At 42.4% G+C, this 19,642-nt stretch overlaps 1 protein-coding gene and 1 pseudogene across 1 annotated transcript in view; both read right to left on the bottom strand.

Moving 5' to 3' along the window:
* Dnah14 (dynein axonemal heavy chain 14) overlaps positions 1 to 19,642 on the bottom strand; it is a 248,159-nt gene that overhangs the window by 195,376 nt on the left and 33,141 nt on the right. Inside the window, 6 exon segments of the mRNA XM_055609680.1 lie at positions 543 to 681; positions 2,853 to 2,915; positions 4,499 to 4,614; positions 7,768 to 7,920; positions 11,229 to 11,356; positions 13,895 to 14,041. Coding sequence (XP_055465655.1) covers positions 543 to 681; positions 2,853 to 2,915; positions 4,499 to 4,614; positions 7,768 to 7,920; positions 11,229 to 11,356; positions 13,895 to 14,041 — 746 coding nt within the window.
* On the bottom strand, positions 8,526 to 9,418 carry LOC129677842 (60S ribosomal protein L5-like; annotated as a pseudogene).

The raw sequence follows: 19,642 nt of genomic DNA, 5'->3' as shown, positions 1-19,642 counted from the left end.
GGGGGTCTTACAGAGACTGAAGCACCAACCAAGGACCAGGCATGGACTGGACCCCTACATACATGTAACCAGTGGACAGCTGGTCTTCATGTGGGTCTCCTAGCAAGTGGAGTGGGACTGTCTCTGACATGGACTCTTGCCTGCTTTCCCATCACTTCCCTGTAGCAAGGCTGCCTTGCCTGGAAGAGGGTGCTCCCAGTCCTAAAGTGACTTGATGTGCTGGGGTGGGCTGATGGGGGAGCGGGGAGAGACTCCCCTTTTCTGAGATGGAGGAAAAGATGAAAAGGGTGTGAGTGGGACCAGGAGGAGAGGAGGGAGGGGTCTGTATTCAGGATGTAAAGTGAATAAATAAATAAACTTTAAAAAAAATATTGGCCAGAATTTCTAAGAAATTTTAACCCCTACTATTACCTGCTATGTTTGCTCTGTTTTTACCATGGCTTTATCACACCATCCACAGTGATTTACTTATGGACCTGGAAACTCCCCTCCATCATCTCCCCGGGCTCTACAATGGGTCTACAGTGACTGCTTCTCCTCACCTTGATAAGGAATATGGCTGACGGATTGTTTTGGTGGTTGTTCTTGAGACTCACGGCATCTTCAAAGAGTCCTTTTACATAAAGCAAACAGCTTTGAGATAATTCATCAGCACAAAAAAGGTGGCTGTACAAGTACGATCTGAAAGACAAAAGTTTCCACAGACTCAGCTCTCATTCCAAATGAATAAACAAGTGATATTATGCCACTGAGTCCTAGGAATTGTGATGTATCAGGCAGTGTTATGAAAAATTAATTATACGTATCATCAACTAATTTTTACTAAAAAATAAAATATTTTGTGTTTTTTTTAAATGTGCATTGGTATTTTGCCTGCATGTATATCTATATTAGGCTGTTATATCCCCTGGAACTGGAGTTACAGACATTGGTGAGCTGCCATGTGGGTCCTGGGAATTGAACTTGGCTCAAATCCAAGTAATTTTCTCCAAGTAACAAGGGAATGTTCACTGAATGAGGAACAACTTGGAGAATAATTCTTAAAAACTCCTAACTGTCTATTCTAAAGTAAAGAGGGGCTTTTTTCTTTCTGACCCTTTCTTTCTATGTATCATGAAGATAAACCACTACCAACAACGTTGGAAATGAAAACAACAGAATGGAAGCAGAATGGACAAAAGAGGGCTCCCTAAAACCTGGGTCGGTCGGAGCAAAGCTTGCTTGTGTGGAGAAGGGGCCCTTCTGCCCTCCATAATCCTCCCTCGTGTGACAGCACAGAGAAACACCTCACTGAAGGGGTATGCAGATGGCCAGTAAGTACAGGAAGAGACAGCCAACATTAGAGGCATGCCAACTGGAGTCATGACACTCAGAACATACAAATCAACACCCATGCACAGATGTTACCTCACACCCGTCAGAATGTCTGAACTAGAAGCCAGGGATGACACCAGTGATATCGAGGATGTAAAGAAATTGGGTTGATGGTGGGAATGACAGAACAGCTGCTCTGGAAATTAGTCTGTCAACTCCTTCAAAGACTAAATACAGCTTGGCAGGGCTGAGCCTGCCTACAACCCCAGTGCAGGGGAGGCTGAGGCAGGCCCATGTAAATTCTAGGCCACCCTGGAACATACAAACAAATCAACAAACAGTAAAACCTCTCAAACATCCAATGACCATATGACTCAGACTTCGGCATCTGCCCCAGAGAAATGGAAAGTGAAGCATACACTAATGTTCACGGCAGCTTTCTATGACGGCAAAAACTCTAGAAAATATGCAAGCGTGCATTAATAGAGAAATGGTACACCTGAATCAAAGACCACCACTGGGCAGTAGCCAAACAACTACTGATATATGTGCAGCTGAGATGGATCTCCAGGACAGTTCACTGAGTGAAAGAGTCACTTTTCTACACAACGTTTGCTTTTTTGGAAACCACTTTACTACAGTATGATGGACAGGGAAAAGGCTGATATAATATATATGTGCATACATATACATACATACATACATATATACATACATACATATGTACACACACACATATATAATTTGACCATCTGGAGCCATGTGTACAGCTGTGAATCCTTACACAATCCATGTCATGAGCTGTGAACTTGCCTCTCATTTCTATTACTCTTTCAGTGCTTACCACAGCGTAAGGAGAGGCAGTAGGAAACGAAGCAAGGACAATCACAAAGGCAAACATGACAGATGCCGTGGTGACACTAACATTCCACATATTAATTAATGTTAACATTCTAGCAGTCATAACGTCCCATACTATTGTGAACTTGGGAACCTGGGGTTGGTAGGTAAAAGGCAGAGGATTTCTCTGTATTGTTTCTTACAAATGAATTTCAAGTAACAATTATAGCAAAATAAAATCTTTACTAACGACAAAAAAGACTTTTGGCTGCTTGAAATCACACAAAATAGGCTCAAAACAAAAACAAACAAACAAACAAACAAAGATAACAGGACCAGAGGAACTCAGCAGGGTCTCACAGCAGTGTGGGCACGGGATGCCATCCTGTGACCTACAGGAAGAACCTAACTATCTCCCAAAGAACACGGACGGCTCAAACTCAAGCTGCGCACCAGTGGACACAGCACTTGCCCAGCATGCACAGGGCTCAGCATTCTGCCTGTAGCACCAAGAAAAAGAGAAAGACAGCCATGGAGAGAGAAAAAGAGAAAGAGAGGTAAAATGTATTCAGAAGATCAGTATAATGTGACTTCCCGGCCTGGATTAAAATTAAAATTAAATTCAGGTGTATCCATTTCTTACTACATCTGAAAGCATTTGCTTTCGGAATTTGTGAGCATTGCACAGCAAGATTTACCTGCTCTTTTCAGTCTTAAGTCTTTTAACATTCAATTTCCAAGTAACAAAAGCTTTGTTTATCCTGAAAAGAAAAAAAATACTTCTTATATCCTATATCTGCAAGTCATATGATTACATCGATCAAGTTTATTAAGAGCTAAATAATGTTAGAAAATTTGTTAGACTACATTTTTTTTCTTGCGCTACAAAAATAAATGCTAAGCCATGTAAATTTTCTCCAAAACCATCAACAAAATAAGAAGCAAAGGGCAAATGCAAGTGAAAGTCATTACATTTCTTATAGATGTGGAATTCACTTGGCTGCAACATTCAATAAATATTAAAAACTATGAAATGTTTTTATACATTAATTATCTTGTGGTATGAGAAAAGGGATACAACAAGGAAGTGGAGAGGTCAAAGGAAAGGAAGAGGCAGGAGGAACAAATAACACTAAGAAGTCCTATTTCCATTTACTTAAAATTATAACAATAATTGAAGCATATGTAGATCTATTTTTCTCTATATGTAGATTAATAGATATCAATAGACATAGCATAAACTATGAAGTTTATTTTATACATTAATTAGCTTGTGAGATGAAGCAGAAATGGGAAAAAATGGACAGGGAAGATCTAACTAGGGAAGGGTTGGCTTATAGATATACCTATCGTCTGAAACGATCTTATTTATCTAGTCATCACCTCTACTGGCCCCATTCATGCCTAAGTCCCACAGAGCAGACACATGCATATCTTTTCACGGCAAATAAGTAAGCAACATGTCTGTGACTAAGTCTTGTGCGCGTCTCTTGTCTAAACGCCCCTCGGACCTTTAATAAAGCTATCACGTAACATTTAAGGATTTAAAATATCACTCAGCTCCGATTGGGGCGCAGCTCTGTGTAAGAGCACAGGGGTAGCTAGGTGCTAGGTTTGATGCGTATATTCTAATATTTTTAACTTTTACATTTAACATATTACATATTTCTATGTTTTATTGTTTATGTAAAAATGTACAATTTAGACTTCTTGTCTTCAACAAATACAGACAACAAGGAAAAGCAAACATCGAAGAGCACATTAAAACTGGGGCCACAGAAACTCCGAAAGAGCAACAGTGCGGATCCAGTTGCAGTGAGATGAAAGTGACGAATTTCACAGCCGCCGACTCGGTAGCCTGCCCCAAGGCCTGTACTCTGAACGCTTTTCCTGCATAACATTTTCCGCCCCCCTGACATCCCGCACGTTCACATGTCTGTGCATCGTCTCTCACACGCCTTACACAGACATTTTAAAGAGCAGGCTAATTGGTTTGTTCAATAGAGTAACCCAGCATCTAGAGCAATTCTCGGCTCTTTTCAGATATTCAATGGATAGTCATTAACAAGGAAGGCACGAAGAAAAAAAGTCATTAGCAATTATTCCCTTACATTTGCCAATAAAGCATCATTTTTGGGTAACATTTATCCAGAAAAGACTAAAGTTAGACATTTTTGTTTTTAACTGGTTAAAGTGCCTTAGCCTAAAATACATTTGTGGAACGCCCCATCCCACTACAATGGCCCAGAGCAGTGGCATTCTACTGGAGTTAGATACCATGGGGCAATTGCTCTTACAACACAACCAAACTACCAAGTGTTAGCTTCTTTTGCATCCATCTCACCGGAAGTTGGAAAAGATCTTAAATTCCTGCAGCAGATAGAAGCAATGTCTTTCTGAAAGCCAGTCCAGAGTAGGCATAAGTTCCACTTCTTCCACGTTGGGGTCTACTTTAGTGACCTATAATTACAAAGCACAAAATGTGACTTAACATCTAGTTTCAAGATGCTGAAAAGGCCCTTACTTACCTTTTAGCCCCCACCCCTCAACCACTTCATCTGGACCCGAATCTGACTTTCCTTCTGCACACTGCCGCTATACTTGGTATTTTTCTCCAGCTAGCTTTCTTGTGCTCCTTCAGAAAGAATAAGGAAAACGTCCTCTCTATCCAGAGATATTTTTACAAATAACTTGACAAGTTTTCTGCCTCACAATTTTCATGTTTTGCATAAGTTGTTAGGACGTGACTGAGGATGCAACTCAGTGCCAGGATACCTGCCTATGCACACAGAGCCTCGGGTTTGAGGTCCTCTTTGGGCAAATTGTCGAGTTGATTCTGGTCAAGACAGTTGGGAGAGCAGAAGAAAACACATGGCTATTGAACAAACGATCACCGTTGGCTAATTATAACTTAGGGTATTCATAGTGATAAGTATATTAATGGAAGGATTGTTAGATCTGGCCATGTTTCTGACAGATACACCTCAAATAAAAGTATTCTTCATTGAGCTTCAAACATTGCTTCACCGGAAAAGTGCCTGTTACAGGAGCATGAGGACGTGAGTTCAACCTCCAAAACCCACATAAAAAGCTGGATGCATTGGTAGGGACTGGGGAGCTGGAGACGGGTGGACCTAGGGCTTCCAGGCCAGCCAGCTTACTTATTTGGTGAGCTCCAGGGCAGGAAAAAGGTTGTCCTCTGCTCTAAACACACACACACACACACACACACACTCATGCTTGCACGCACGCACACGCACAGACACACATACACTTTCTCTCTTAAAATAATAATGATCATTATTTTGTTTTTGTTTTTTCGACACAGAAACCGGTTTCTCTGTGTAGCCCTGGATGTCCTAGACTCACTTTGTAGACCAGGCTGGCTTCGAACTCACAGGGATCTGCCTGTCTCTGCCTCCCTGAGGGCTGGGATCACAGGTGTATGCCACCAGACCCGGCACTAATAAATATCGTTTATCATTCCTATTATACCAACAAATTCCTGTTTTCTAGTTTTTACTTTTAAAATTATGTAAAATATTAATAAAGTATTTAACAAATGAAAAACTTCCAATTGAATTCTTTAATTTTTTAATTAATTACTATTTATTCACTTTGTATACCAGCTGTAGCCCCCTCCCTCTTGTCCCCCCCAATGCCACCCTCCCTCCCTCCCTCATTTCCTCCCATGCCCCTCCCCAAGTCCACTGATAGGGGAGGTCCTCCTCTCCTTCCTTCTGATCCTAGTCTATCAGGTCTCATCAGGACTGGCTGTACTGTCTTCCCCTGTGGCCTAGCAAGGCTGCTCCCTCCTCAGGGGGAGATGATCAAAGAGCCAGCCACTGAATTTATGTCAGAGACAGTCCCTGTTCCCATGACTAGGGAACCCACTTGTACACTTAGCTGCCAGGGGCTACGCCTGTGCAGGGGTTCTAGATTATCACCATGAATGGTCCTTGGTTGGAGTATCAGTCTCAGAAAAGACCCCTGTGTCTAGATTTTTTTTCTCTCTCCTTATAGATTGCTGGTGGGGATATAAACTTGTACAACCACTCTGGAAATCAATCTGGCGCTTTCTCAGGCAATTAGGAACAGTGCTACCTCAAGATCCAGCTATACCACTCCTAGGCATATATCCAAAAAATGCTCAAGTATACAACAAGGACATTTGTTCAACCATGTTCGGAGCAGCTTTATTTGTAATAGCCAATTGCATTCTTAAACCTAAATTTTTACCAAAAGAAGAAAATTTATTATTAAATAATTTTCTCTCAAGCTATTTCTTAAACATTAATTTCCTAAACTGACTGAGTTCCTCTAAACCACAGAGATATATCATATTGTTTCCTATTTACCCAAAATTAGATAAATTACATACAACTGAACGTATATACATACATATAGAATTTTATGCCACTTGGGCTGACAATGCTCCCTCCGAAAGACATAGACCATCAGACATTAGGCATGAGAAACCTTTTGAGTTGTTGCTCAGAGGAGTCCAAGAGACTCCCAAAACGTTATAGGCTATTGCTATTGTTCTTGGTTGCCTCCCAAAGGCTGAACACACAGGATTCAGAAGCTTCCAGCTGGATCTGACCTGAAAGCCTCCTCCCTGAGGACTGGCTTTCACCACGCTAGAAGTTGCTACGCAAGCTGTTAGGGGAGAAAAGCAATCAACAGTCCTACTCAGCTGCGGTGCCTCTGCCAACAGTGACCAGCACGCCACAGTATCCCAAAAGGGGAAGCAGTGGCAATTCACACCTTAGTGACGACCAACAGTGCTCTGCTTAGACTTAAGGCTTGTTTTATCCTTTTATCCAGAGGTAAGTGCAGCTCTCACAGGACGTGCAGCAGGTGGAGACCCTTACAGAAAACCACGACTGCTCACATGCAGAGACTGAGAGATCGTGGATACAGCTACAACACAACTCTAGCACCTAACCTAAGGCTCGGGGTCATGGTGGAAGAGAGAAACATTGTAAGAGCCAGAAGACCGGGAAACCTGCTGAGAGAGTATGAGTTCTAGGAATGACAGAGAAGTTCTAGCAACACTACATGGCTGTAGTGTTGCTACAGCCATGCAACACTATGGCTGCCGAAACTAGACCTGAACAAGACAACACCAACTGACAAACCAGCATGGAAGGGGGAGTTCTCATCAGCCCCTACCCCTAGACAAAGACCTTCAGGCACCTGCACCTAACAACTGCCCAGTGAGGGACAATTATAGATTAAAAAAAGAAGTCGTCGTCGTCATGAATTTGAAAAGTATGTGAGGGGAACATGGGGGAGCTGGAGGGATGAAGGGCTTGGAGGGGCAGAGGGGGAAATGATATCATTATATTTTAATTATAAATAAGTAAAAAAATGCTACATTAAAAAAACCCTCTAAATTGGTTACTTTTGTTTTCCCTTTTTTTTTTTTTTTAGGTCAGGTTCTCTATGTATACCCAGGGCTGGCCTCAGGCTCACAACCCCCCCCCACACACACACACACTCTGTCTCTGCACTGCTAGGATCACAGATGTGCACAGATGTACACTTGGCTTAAATTGGTAATGCTTTCTGATGTAATTCATAATGCAGAGCATATGTATTTTACAGTACCTTTGAGACATATGAAGCGCTAACCATCCAAAATTCTTTGCAATTTTTAGCTCTGTAGGCAGAGACTGCTTGAAGATCATACTCATTGAAAATGCCTTTGCTGTTCTCCAGAGGAAGGCAGTATACGAACTCACCATCATCTTTCAGAGGTTCCTCAGAAAAAGAAGAAACTTACTTTAACAAAAATTAATTAATTAAATGACTAAACAGGTCCAGGGGAAACAATGTTGCGATAGAATTAAAATAGGAATAGTATCAGTGAGGAAAATCAATCTCAAATCATGTCTAATTCAAGTTCAGTAAGGCCAGTCTTAGGAGAGGGTTAAGATGTTTCATTTTCATCCTTAAACATAACATAAGCCACTTAAGAATATTGATTTACATCCTTACTATGAACTCAACGATAGCCCTTGAACAAGCATGCCACCTTCCATGCTGGGCACAGCAAGCTTGTCATTTCACTAATACTGACGGGGGCTGGAGTTCTGAGAGCTGTAGGTAGCATTGCTAAGTCGGTCACACACAACGAGCAGGTAAGTGCCTTACACACACCATCTGAACAGTGACGCCTCTGGCAACTTTAAAGAGGCTGGCTTGGCGCTTTTAAATATAAGTAAGCAGATGCAGGCATTAATATTAAGTAGATCACCTAACTTGAGAAAGGTCATAGACTCATGAGCTAACAAAGTAGGAACTGGAACCCACCCGTGATTTTAAATTTACTCTACGCGTCTATAGTAAGTAATAAAGTTTCTGTCTCATTCCCTTGGTAGTATTGGGAAACTGGCTACTGTCCATTGATAAAATGTAAGTTGTTTTGTTTTGTTTGCTTCTTGGCCAAAAAGTTTGTCTTTGTGGGAAAAAAAAAAAAAGTCTTCATAGAAAACTGCTTTAGCTCTGAGCTCTTCCTGAGCTCTGCAGAAGCTTGCTTTCTTTTGAGTAACCCGATCTTTCTTCTGGGCAAGGAACCTTTTGGGACGGTCCCACTTCCTCTTCTTCACTTCTCTCTTGGGCTTCTTCTCATAGACTGGGTTCTCTTAGACAGCAGTGTGGGCCTTCTTGCACCCCTCCTCCATGTCTGGAGTGAGGGCGTTCTTTATGTACTGGGAGAACTGTTTTTATAGGCATCTTCATCTGCCTCCATTAGGTAGCACATGTCGTCTGCAACATTCTGACCCACGATGTGCTTCCGATGCACTTCTGCGTTGAACTCCTTGCTTTCAGAGTCATAACCAGGGAATCGTTTGGTACTATGTGGGATAGACAAGACTCCATCTGCAGCTCCCTTCAGGGCCCCAAAAACTTTATTGCCAGTTGTAGTTCGAGTGAGGCCTGCATCCAAATAGCAAGTGAAGGCACCGGCTGACCGTCAATGCTCTCCACATAGTGCTCTTCTCCAATCACCTCCACCTGACCTTGTCCATGGCGAACCTGTTGAGAAGCCTGCGGGCCAGAAGCAGCCCAGTGCAATACGCTGCAGCGTAAATGGTCCCTCCATACTTTGGCAGTTCGTGTGCATATGCTGCGCAGAAAATCTAAGTTCTAAAGCTATTTTCTTTTAGTTTTGAAACATGCACTTTTAGCAACAAAAGTTTTCAAAATTCATACAAAACTGAATTTAATCATTTAAGAGTAATTTTACCAAAAGCATAATTTAGTAATTCCTGGTATTCTTAGAAAGTAGAGTTAAACTGTTTCCAGTTACTGTGGTTTTTAGCTTTTATAACTTTTAAAGTTTTATAATCTTTCATTTTTCTTTCTTGAAGAGCGTTTTCATTTTTGTAGCTATTTGCTTTCTTATTTTGGCTCTGATTACAACCTGTACTAGGAAACCTTTAAAAATAAGCTTACATCCTGAAAATAAGAAGAAATGAGGTAACTGAGTGAGGAGACAAAATGATAAGCTTTATTGTAGATGTTTGGTCAAGTGTGCCATTTTTGTTCTAATTCTATTTTCTAAGGTTAGGAGAAACTTGGTGTAAATACAATTCTCAAGTCTTTTTGCATACAAATTAAGTATAATTACTCACAGATCCAAAGCACCCGTGCCCAGCTTGAGTTTCATTTTGTACCTGAAAACACAGTGTCTACAATCTACCTGATTCTATAGCACATTCTTTTTTCCATTTAATCTTCACAGCTTTCTAGAGTAATTCCCATTATCTCAGTTTCAAGGTCAAAGAAACTGTAAAGCTCAGAGAGGAGAAAAGTTTGCTCAAGACAACATAGTGAATGTAGAGATTCAAAGCTATGTGAATCTGATTTATGAATGGACTTCTAGTCACCTGGCACTTTCTATGAACAATGATCCAAAGACCTTTTGTCCTTAGAGCAACCACCTAGAGCAAGGATTGGCCAGGCCTCTTTTGCATGAATAAAGTTTTATTGGCATACAGTCATATCCATTTGTTGGGTACTGTGTACAGATGGTTTAGTGCCACAGTGACAGGGTGAGTGGTTCCTTGCCACAGAGAGCTTATGACCTGTAAAAACTACAATGCTTGTTATATGTCCCTTTGAAGGAAAAAAACAAAAACAAAAACCTCTCTTTTAAAAACAAGATCTCAGTCATTAAATTTTACCAATGAAGACTCTGGAGCCAGATGCTGGGGTGAAACTTGCTATCTCAGAGAGGCAGAGAAAGCACCCAGCTGACCGTCCTACTAAGCCAACATTCCAGAAGGAAAAAGCCCCTTTTCCTTTTCCACACTGTCTTAGATACCCTTCCCTCAAAGTCCCTTCTGTTTAATCCCTGTCAGCACAAGTGTTACTCCACCTCTTTCCTAAGGTTAGCTTTATTTAATCCTGTTTATAGAAAGCTCTTGGGTTAAAGGTGTGTGCTAGGGCTGAGCCACACCACAACTACTTGTTTACAGTAAACAGAAAGCTCTAGGATCAAAGAATGAGCCATACCACAATCAGAAATAGGTTTTTACAGTTCACAATCTCAGGGTTCACAATGAGATCAAATATCCTGCAACAAAAAACCCGAGCCCAGGGTTTGGAGCAATGGTTCTTAATTAGGTAGCAGTTTACTGAGAAAACAGACAAGTAGTCCCACTTCCAGTTTCTGATTCTCTTGGTCTAGTGTGCAGATGAAAACATGAGTTTCTATTAAGTTCCTGAAACAAGTTCCTTTTATTTCTTTTTTAAAATCACAAAGTGCCATACACAGACACCTAAAAGTAGATTCCAATTTAAGGCAGATGGTGCAGTGTCCTGTGACCCTAATGAATGAGAGAAAAAGATGGGTGGGATAGACCCAAGATGTATTATAGACTTAAAACTGTCATGAAATAATTATGACATTATGTGAAATAAATTATGCTGATTCTTTTACATTTGCCAACAATTATTATGTTTTTAATGAGCGTTGATATGATATCTGCAACGAATTAAAAAGCTAAGGCAGTTTCAAAGTATAATTTTGATTAGTTGAGATGCATAAAATAGAATCACACCTTTAGACTGTACTTTGGAACATGAGTTCTGGGATGATACTTCATATAACGTGGAAATACCGGCGTTTCCCACTCAAGCTTTTCTCTTAGCCTCAAAATTTGTTTTATGGCATCAGGCTCTTCAGGTTCTGGCAGAAAGGGGGTTTAGAGGTCAATATAACTACAGGAATAGGCACCATCTAGAACAATAAATGCTATTACAAGTACTTCCACACACAGAAAAATGAAATACTAAGTTAACACAGGTACTACGCAATAAAAAAGAAACAATAGCTTTAAGTTAAGCTTTAACAGGAGCTCAAAAGAAAGCCCAATCACTTGCTTACTTAAAAAAGACATAACAACTTGCACATGTTTGTACAGATGCACACGCCCACATAAGCACATACATGCATCCACTGCAGACACAGACAACAAGGAAGGGGAATAACTACATATGAACATGAAACTCTTGCCAGTGTCCTCTATGCTAGACCATTAGGGATGAATAGACTAATGTCTGCACTTGCTTATCACTTACTTTGCTTGAACTCTATCCCCAAACTGAAATGGATTTGTGGACAAGAAAATATCCATAGTGAAATGTGAGTAGCGTCAAGAAAGAAAGGCAGACAAGTAGGTATCACATAAGGTTTAATTATAGATCATAAGCCACAAAAAAGACTGGATCAGGGCCCTGTCAAAACCCTTCCATTATGAAGGCCTAACAGGACCAAAAGCAATAGGATCAGAAGAAGAGAGAAATCCATGTGGGTAAGAGACCTCCTTCTCGAGAACATTCACTCCTGATATCCCTTGTGTTCCGTTTCTCTTGATCTCTTTGCTAGCTGCTAGTAATTTCATGCTTCTCAACACAACCTTTTTTTCTTTTTGCTTCTATTTCCCATGTTATACAGACTGTCCCCTTAAACTTCATTTTATACCTTTTTTCAGTTTTTAAATTAAGTTTCAAAGTGCACATATTTACAGGGACAAGTGTGATGACTGAGTACATATCTGTGACATATCAGGTATATCACCACCATAATGTTCACCACCCGTTCCTTCTCCTTGAATGCATCAAACTCCTGCGCGGATCTTTCAGAAATGTCAGTTTCTGTGACTCAGGTTCCCTCTGTTTTCTCTCCTCTGTACCGCTCTTTACCATGGCTGCACGGGTTTACGCTCTCATCAGCAGGCTCCTCCTCTTCACATCCTTACCAGCTTTTGTGACTTTCACTGTTCTGACTGGTGTGTGATGGTCTCTCACTGTGTTTCTTATTTAAATTTCTCTGGCGATTAGCAATGTGTAACAATTTCCACACACTTGTTTGCATAGTCTGCCTTTTGGTGTGACTGTTCAGGCAACCTGCCCATTTACTAACTGACAGCTGGTTCTTGAGGTGTTTGTTGTTGTTGTTCCTTATAGATTCTAGAAATTGGCCCTGTGCTTGATGAACAGTTTGAAAATATTTTCTCCCATTCTGTGAGTTGTCTCTTCTCTCTAATGACTGTTTACTTTGCTGTGCAGAAGCTTATTCTATTAAACAATAGAACAAGTCACAGGAGCCTCTGAAAAGTGTACAAGTGTATCAGCAGTGCCACCAACCCCAAAACGCTGTTCTGTGTCTCAGAACAGCCTTCTGGAAGTCATGCATGTCATCTGAATAAAACAGGGTATTTGCTAAGAAATGAAACATGCTCTTTTTATAGAACATCATCAGAACTATGGTGAAAACTCTTCACTTCTTCAAAGCTAGCAGCGGAGGGACTGGAATAAACAGTTCTGCAAGCCAGATGTTCTCTGAGGCCGTGTGCTAGCCCGTTCTGCCCTCCCCCTTCCAGGAACAGGCAGCATGCCGTCTCTCACCGGTGCCACATCCTGCCCATCGGCAGAAGCTGCAGGACACACTACCTATACCCTGCCCACCAGCACTCGGGGGAGGCTGGCTAACCGATGAGAGCTTTCTGCTGAGGTGTTAGACACGTGACTGTTCTGTGTGAGTAAGGCTTCTGACGATAACTCCATGATAAATCCATCTTCGGGTTGTAGCGTCCCAGCAGGAAAAAGAAAAGTGTCCTTTATAAAATGTACAACATTAAAACAATGATTTCGAATGCAAATAAAGTGTCAAAGTGTTAGTGGGGAAAATGTGTTTGACCATTTGGACATTTAGTCTCTGTATCAGACAAAGACATAGCAACTCCAATCTAATCAGGCGTGGCAGTGCAAACTTGTGATTCCAGAGTCTGAGGCAGAAGGATCTTGATTTCAAGGCCAGCCTGACCAACATGGTGAGTCTCTGTTTAAGGAAACCAAAGGCTGACACTACAGCTAGGGGTAGGGCTCTTGCCTAGCATGTGTGATAAACACTACCACACACACACACACCCACACACACCCACACACACACACACACACCCCTGTAAATTATCCTACATGGAGTTCTAAAACAAAACTCCGAGAATATCTTCAGTATGAACATCGCTGAACACTCTTGTCAATTTTAATGCTACTGTTATGTTTAAAAAATTATTGGAAAATTAGCAGTTCTTCAAAGTACCAAACACACAAGACTCATTAAGACTTTTTCCCTAAAGTCAGTGCCCATCGTAGGCACCCAAGCCACGGAAAAGCTTGGAAGTGTGCTCTGTTTCTTACAAGCGGGTGCCGGACCACAGCGTACCTGCCCAGTCGAACGATATGAGCCGGGCTTTCTTCGATTTTGTATTGGCATTAGTTTGTTCCTGTTTTCCTTTTGATTTCCTTCGCTCAGGGAGAAATGATTCTGAAGCCACTGAATATGGCTTATTGAACCTTTCATTAAGGTAATCTGCGAGGAAAAACATAATGAGCCGAGGATCTACTGTGAGCTCTAAGAAGACCAAAGTAATTTCACACACCAAACAATATGGTCAGCCTTTACATGAGGCGTGGGGAGCACATGCGGAGCCAGTGTGGCTGCCTTCACAGAAACAAGCCACGGTACTCCTCAGACTGTTTTGCAAGTGACATGCCATGCCTTCCCTGCCTTTGAAATGAGGAGGTAAAAGGTGCCAGATAAATAGCCACTGCCTTTGACCATGGGGTGTCTTTAGTAACTAGGCTGCAAGCCTCTTGGAATAGGAGTTCGTGACAGTGGCAACTTTTCATAAAGAACTCATCTTTCTCATCTTCCACACCTCCCCTATTGTTACAGTAAGAACCTCAGGCCGACTCCCTGGGAGAGGGCTAGCCTGCAGGCATAAGGTTATTGTGTAAATCAAATGCTGATTTCTGTATCCCCCATATCTGGTTGCAGTCCTTATTCTGAGACTCTCCTGTCTCAATGTTGTATAAACACTGCTCCCCAATTGTCCCCTGATATGCCAATAAAGCAGCTTACAGCCAATTGCTGGAGAGAATAGGCCTGGACATCCTGCCAGCAAGGGGAAGAAGAGTTAGAGGAAGAAGTAGGGATTCAGCCACTAGAGATGTCCAGGAGAGAGAGAGCTCAGCAGGGAAGCTACAAAGTGCAAGTATCTCACTCAGCCATTCTGGCTGCTGATCTTGGTTGGGGATTGTCCTGCACCTAAGGAAACAGATGCTGAGGCTTACAGCCAAACATTGGGTGGACCACAGGGAGTCTTGTGGAAGAGTGGGGGGGGGGGGGGAAAGAAGGGGGCCCCAAAAGGGGGCCGGTTAAGCCAACAAAAGGGGGCCGGGGGGGGGGGGGGGGGGGCTTGTGGAGTCTGAAGCACCAACCAAGTTCCATGCGTGGACTGGATCTAGGCCCCCTACACAGATGTAGCTTATGGGCAGCTCGGTCTTCATGTGGGTGTCCTAGTAAGAGGAACAGGAGCTGCCTCTGACATGGACTCTGTTGCCTGCTTTTTGATCACTTCCTCCTGGTGGGGCTGCCTTGCCAGGCCACAGGGGAAGAGGATGAACTCAGTCTTGATGTGACTTGATGTGCTGGGGTGGGTTCAGAGGGGCTCCCCTTTTCTAAGAAGTAGGGGAGGGGGGATGGTGGGAAGAGGGAGGGGGGATGGGAGTGGGAGGACAGGAGGGAGGGGCCTACAATTGGGATGTCATGTGAATAAATAAATCAATAAATTTAAAAAATTAGTTAATACCATTCAAGTCCTTGCTAAATGTCAGTTGCTTTGCTTAATAATTTTATTATTACAATATGTCTTTAGAGTATGAGTGAATGCTCATAGAAAACAAACATTTTAACTTGGGACTGAGTACAGAACATATTTAAATATGAATGCAGAAGAGTAAAAAGGGTATTGCTCATACTTTTATGGTTTACTTATGGCTTACATATAGAAGACTGGGGGAAATTATTGACAATAGGAATTTATAGAAGCAATTTTACTTGTCCTCTCACATTTAACAAATACTTATACAGCAAGGCACCGAGCTGCAACTTAGTAAGTGACAAAATACCATAACTACAAACAAAACTGCAAAACTCACTTCATGCTGCTGAAACCTGTAAGTCTCATCAAGTCTCATTTCAGCTTTTAGTGCCACTTCAGAGGACCTGAGTGATTCAAGCGAGACTCCCATGCTCATGCTTCCTAAGGAATAAAATGCTGGGAGGTGGCGAGGTTTCGAATTTTGGAGTAGGATGAGAAGTTAAGGAGGAAGGAACCATAAGACAGTAAAAGCATCACTTAGGAGACGGACAACCAGAGAATGTTGGTTTCCTGGACCAGTTGCAGGACAGAGAGTTGTAAGATGTGGTTTTCCCTGAGTACTCTCAAGTGGCAGCTGTTTACAGTCTCATGCACCACACAGCCCAGACTGGAAAGTGGGTTTGTTTTTCTTCTCACTCACTACTCACCACTTCCGAAACAACTTGTACCCTTTAAAAAGAAAAAGAAATCCCTAGTCCTATGAAGCACCTGGCTTTTTTGTTATACCATACACTCCAACATTTCATGGGAATCCAATTGCTTGGTGATTCAGCTAGCATGTAACTTTGGCTCCACAGAGGTCTGCCTTCTCCATTGCAATGCTCCTGAACTAAGACCAGTTTGATGCTATGCCCTTCTGCTACATCCCAGATCTCCTTGAATCTCAACTTATGAACCATTAACATTTAAGCAACTATAGGGCACATCTATGGCACAGACTTAAAAAGGGTTTTTTCGTTTGTTTTTTACAGATTACCTTTAAAGAAATATAATTCAACAATGTGTAGTTTTTCCATGCCTGGCTCCCTCCATCCTTTCAGCTTGCTTTGTACCCCACAACATGGCTACCCTTCACCTCACCAGCATGTCCATTCCACTGCTCTACAACTCTCTTACAACGTACCATCCCTCAATTTTTTCCACCTTCCTTTTTTATCCACTTCAGATAATGCTGACTTTACACAAACTCTTGCCAATATCTTAAACTGCCTCTTCAGATCTGCCCATCTCTGTGCTTTCAGATGATGGTTCACAGCACAGTGGGCCTGGCAACCCCACAAATTCATTTTAATTAACCGTACAAGGACCTTGAACACAAATCAGGAATTCATTTCCATTGATGTTTCACCCACTTGTTCTTTTCTCTTTTGCTGGCCACTTTTAATTTTTTTTTCTCCAAGCTTTTCTAACTTCTAAACAAACTTTGCTTTCTAGCCTCTGTCCTTCAACTCTGCCATGGCTTCTCCTCAGGAAACATGCAGGCTATTGGATGAAAATTTCTTCACCTTGACATTGACACACAAACCAAGCACCCTCATCTGTACCCATGGTTCCTGATTTGGTAAAGGAGCTGCCTGGCTTTTCTTACATCCAAATGAATCCTTTACATCTCTTACTTATATTTCTCATGTCTACACTGTTAACTATTTTCTTCTGCATATACATTCCACATTAAATCCATTCTCTGATGACACTCCAATTATCACTACACGTTGTCTCTTCAAAGGTAAACTTTTCAAAAGAGTTGTAAATTGTCACAATTTATTTATTTATCATCCAGTTCCTAATCCACCGCAGTCTTGGAATTACACCAAAACGGCACTCAACGTTGAGATCAGTACACTCAACAGACATTTTCTAATTGTGATTTTACAACTGTGTTAGTGATGCTTCATACTTTAGACTATGTACATATTTTTTTTTAAGAATGTAGACTGACACAGGGTCACATTTTGTAGCCCTGGCTGGAATAGAACTCACTACATGGATCAGGTTGGCCTTAAACTTGAAACAATCGTACTATCTCTGCTTCCTGAGTGCTAGGATTATGTGGATAAGCTGCCATTCCTAACTTTGATTCTTTCTGATACAGTTCTTTTCCATTGATTTCTGTGACTCATTTCTTCATCATCCTGTTCTACCTCACAGTGACCAACCCCACGTCCATTGCACCTGACCTTTTTCTGGCTCAGAATTGATAGACACTTTCCCTAAGTATTCCCACTGTGACCATGACAAAAACTTCCAATCTTATGATTACTCCCAAATACTTCATTTCAGGCTTAACATCTCTTGACATGTTCAGCTGTCTCAACATCTCGACTGGGATGAACCAAAGGTATTCTCAACTCCATATAGCCAAAATCAAATGCCCAGCGTCTCCCCTAGACTCCACAGATCCTGTGAGGTTTCCTGTTTTAGTGTATGGCCGACTTATTCATTACATTAAAAAGCCCGGAAGCCTAGGAATCCTCTTTAACCCCTCCTGCGCTCTCTGATCCATCAGCATGACTGAGTAGGTCTACCTTCATCACATCTCAAGTCTGCTCACTGGTCTTCCTGAGTCAATTCTTGTTCTTTAATCTGTATCCTTTTCAAAATGGAAATGGGATCGTATTAATTCCTTGTTTAACAGTTTCCCATGGTTGCTGGGGCTGGGGAGGCACACACCCTTAATCTTGGAAGGCAGAGAAAGGCACATTTCTTTGAGTGAGACCATCCTCCTCTACACAGCAAGGTCTAGGCTAGCCAGAGCTACATAGTGAGACCCTGTCTTAAATACAGGATCTGGGTGGGGGTGCCCTAGAGAGATGGCACAATAGTTCAGAACACACACTGCGCTAGCAGAGGGCCTGGGTTTGATTCCCAGTACCCCCATCTAGTAACTCACAACACCCAGAACTGCACCTCCAGGGGTATTCCAACACCCCTGCTCTCTGTGGCATCCTGTGCTCATGAAATACACACACCCACACTCAGATCCCTTCAGGAAACTGGCCACTGACCTTCAGAGGTGACAACAGTTGGAGGAATGGCCTAGGGACTGACTGGGTGGTTTAGGTGACAAACAAGGACAACAATGGCCAAAGTGTGGTCTAGTTCAGACAGGAAAGGAACACTAATTTTGACAGACTGGAAAACACCTGAGTCATGATCTAGAAGGCAGAGAAAAATCTCATCTAAGAAACTGAAGTGGGGTCTGGAGAGACAGGGAAACAGCCACTGCTGAAGATGAAGACCCGAGTTCTCTGTCCAGGGACCAGGAAAGAAAAGCAGCAGTGTGTAATGACACCTGTAGTCCTCTGAGAGGGACAGGAGGACCTTGGGGCCGGTGACCCCTCAGCCAAGCCTATTTGAGAAATGATACCTAATGTTGTCTTACGGCCTTCCATGTATGTGTTATCGCGTGAACATGCACCCACATCCGTGCATATGCACACACAGAGTCAAGAGAAATGAAAGGAAGTTATCAAAAGAGTAAAATTCTGCAGAATGGTGGAGTGAAACTGAAATCTTATCTTTCAATAATTTCTGAGGATTAGCCACAAGGAAGCATCTGGGGACCTTGGAAAAGCAGACTAGGAGGGAGACAGAGCAGGTGAGGAGTGAGGCAGAATGTCTAGGGTACTATGTCAAGAATACGAACCCTGTAGTGGTGAGTGCTGGAAGGAGGCGCAGGCCTCAAGATGCTTCTGTTTGGGTTGTGTTTAAAGACGGCTGTGCACACCGCACATCCGGTACTCAAGAGGACTTCCAGCGGGAGAGAAGGCATAGGAGAAGACACCCGAGGGCTGATTAGTTCTTGAGAACACAGCAGGAAGGAATCCACAGGGAGGCTCTCTGCAGGGCAGACTGCAGACACCAGAGTTCGTAGACCAGGGGCATAATAGAGCTACACAGAGGGAATAGCAGGTAAAGCCGGACGGACCGGGAATGGTAGAGTACGAACGAAGACAAAGGAAGGCTTAGAAAGGGAGGTATGTGGAGGAGAAATGGGACACCCATAGTTGTGGATGGGCCAGGCGAGCACGTGTGTGTGTGTGTGTGTGTGTGTGTGTGTGTGTGTGTGTGTGTGTACACACGCGCACGATAAAATGGCCAGAAGCAGTGAAGACTTAAGACGCTGGTGCATCTTGGGGTCTATCATGGCGACCACACAATCAAGAGGCATCTTGGTGGTGCTGGTGCTATTATTCCCATTATTTTATCGCTACCTGCGTCAGTTATTAGATTCTGATGGTCTTAAG

The sequence above is a fragment of the Psammomys obesus genome, unplaced genomic scaffold (assembly GCF_907164565.1).
Source record: "Psammomys obesus unplaced genomic scaffold, mPsaObe1.curated_primary_1811, whole genome shotgun sequence".
Lineage (NCBI taxonomy): Eukaryota > Metazoa > Chordata > Mammalia > Rodentia > Muridae > Psammomys > Psammomys obesus.
Note: the sequence above shows the minus strand (reverse complement) of the source record. Positions and strands in the feature narration are given on the sequence as shown.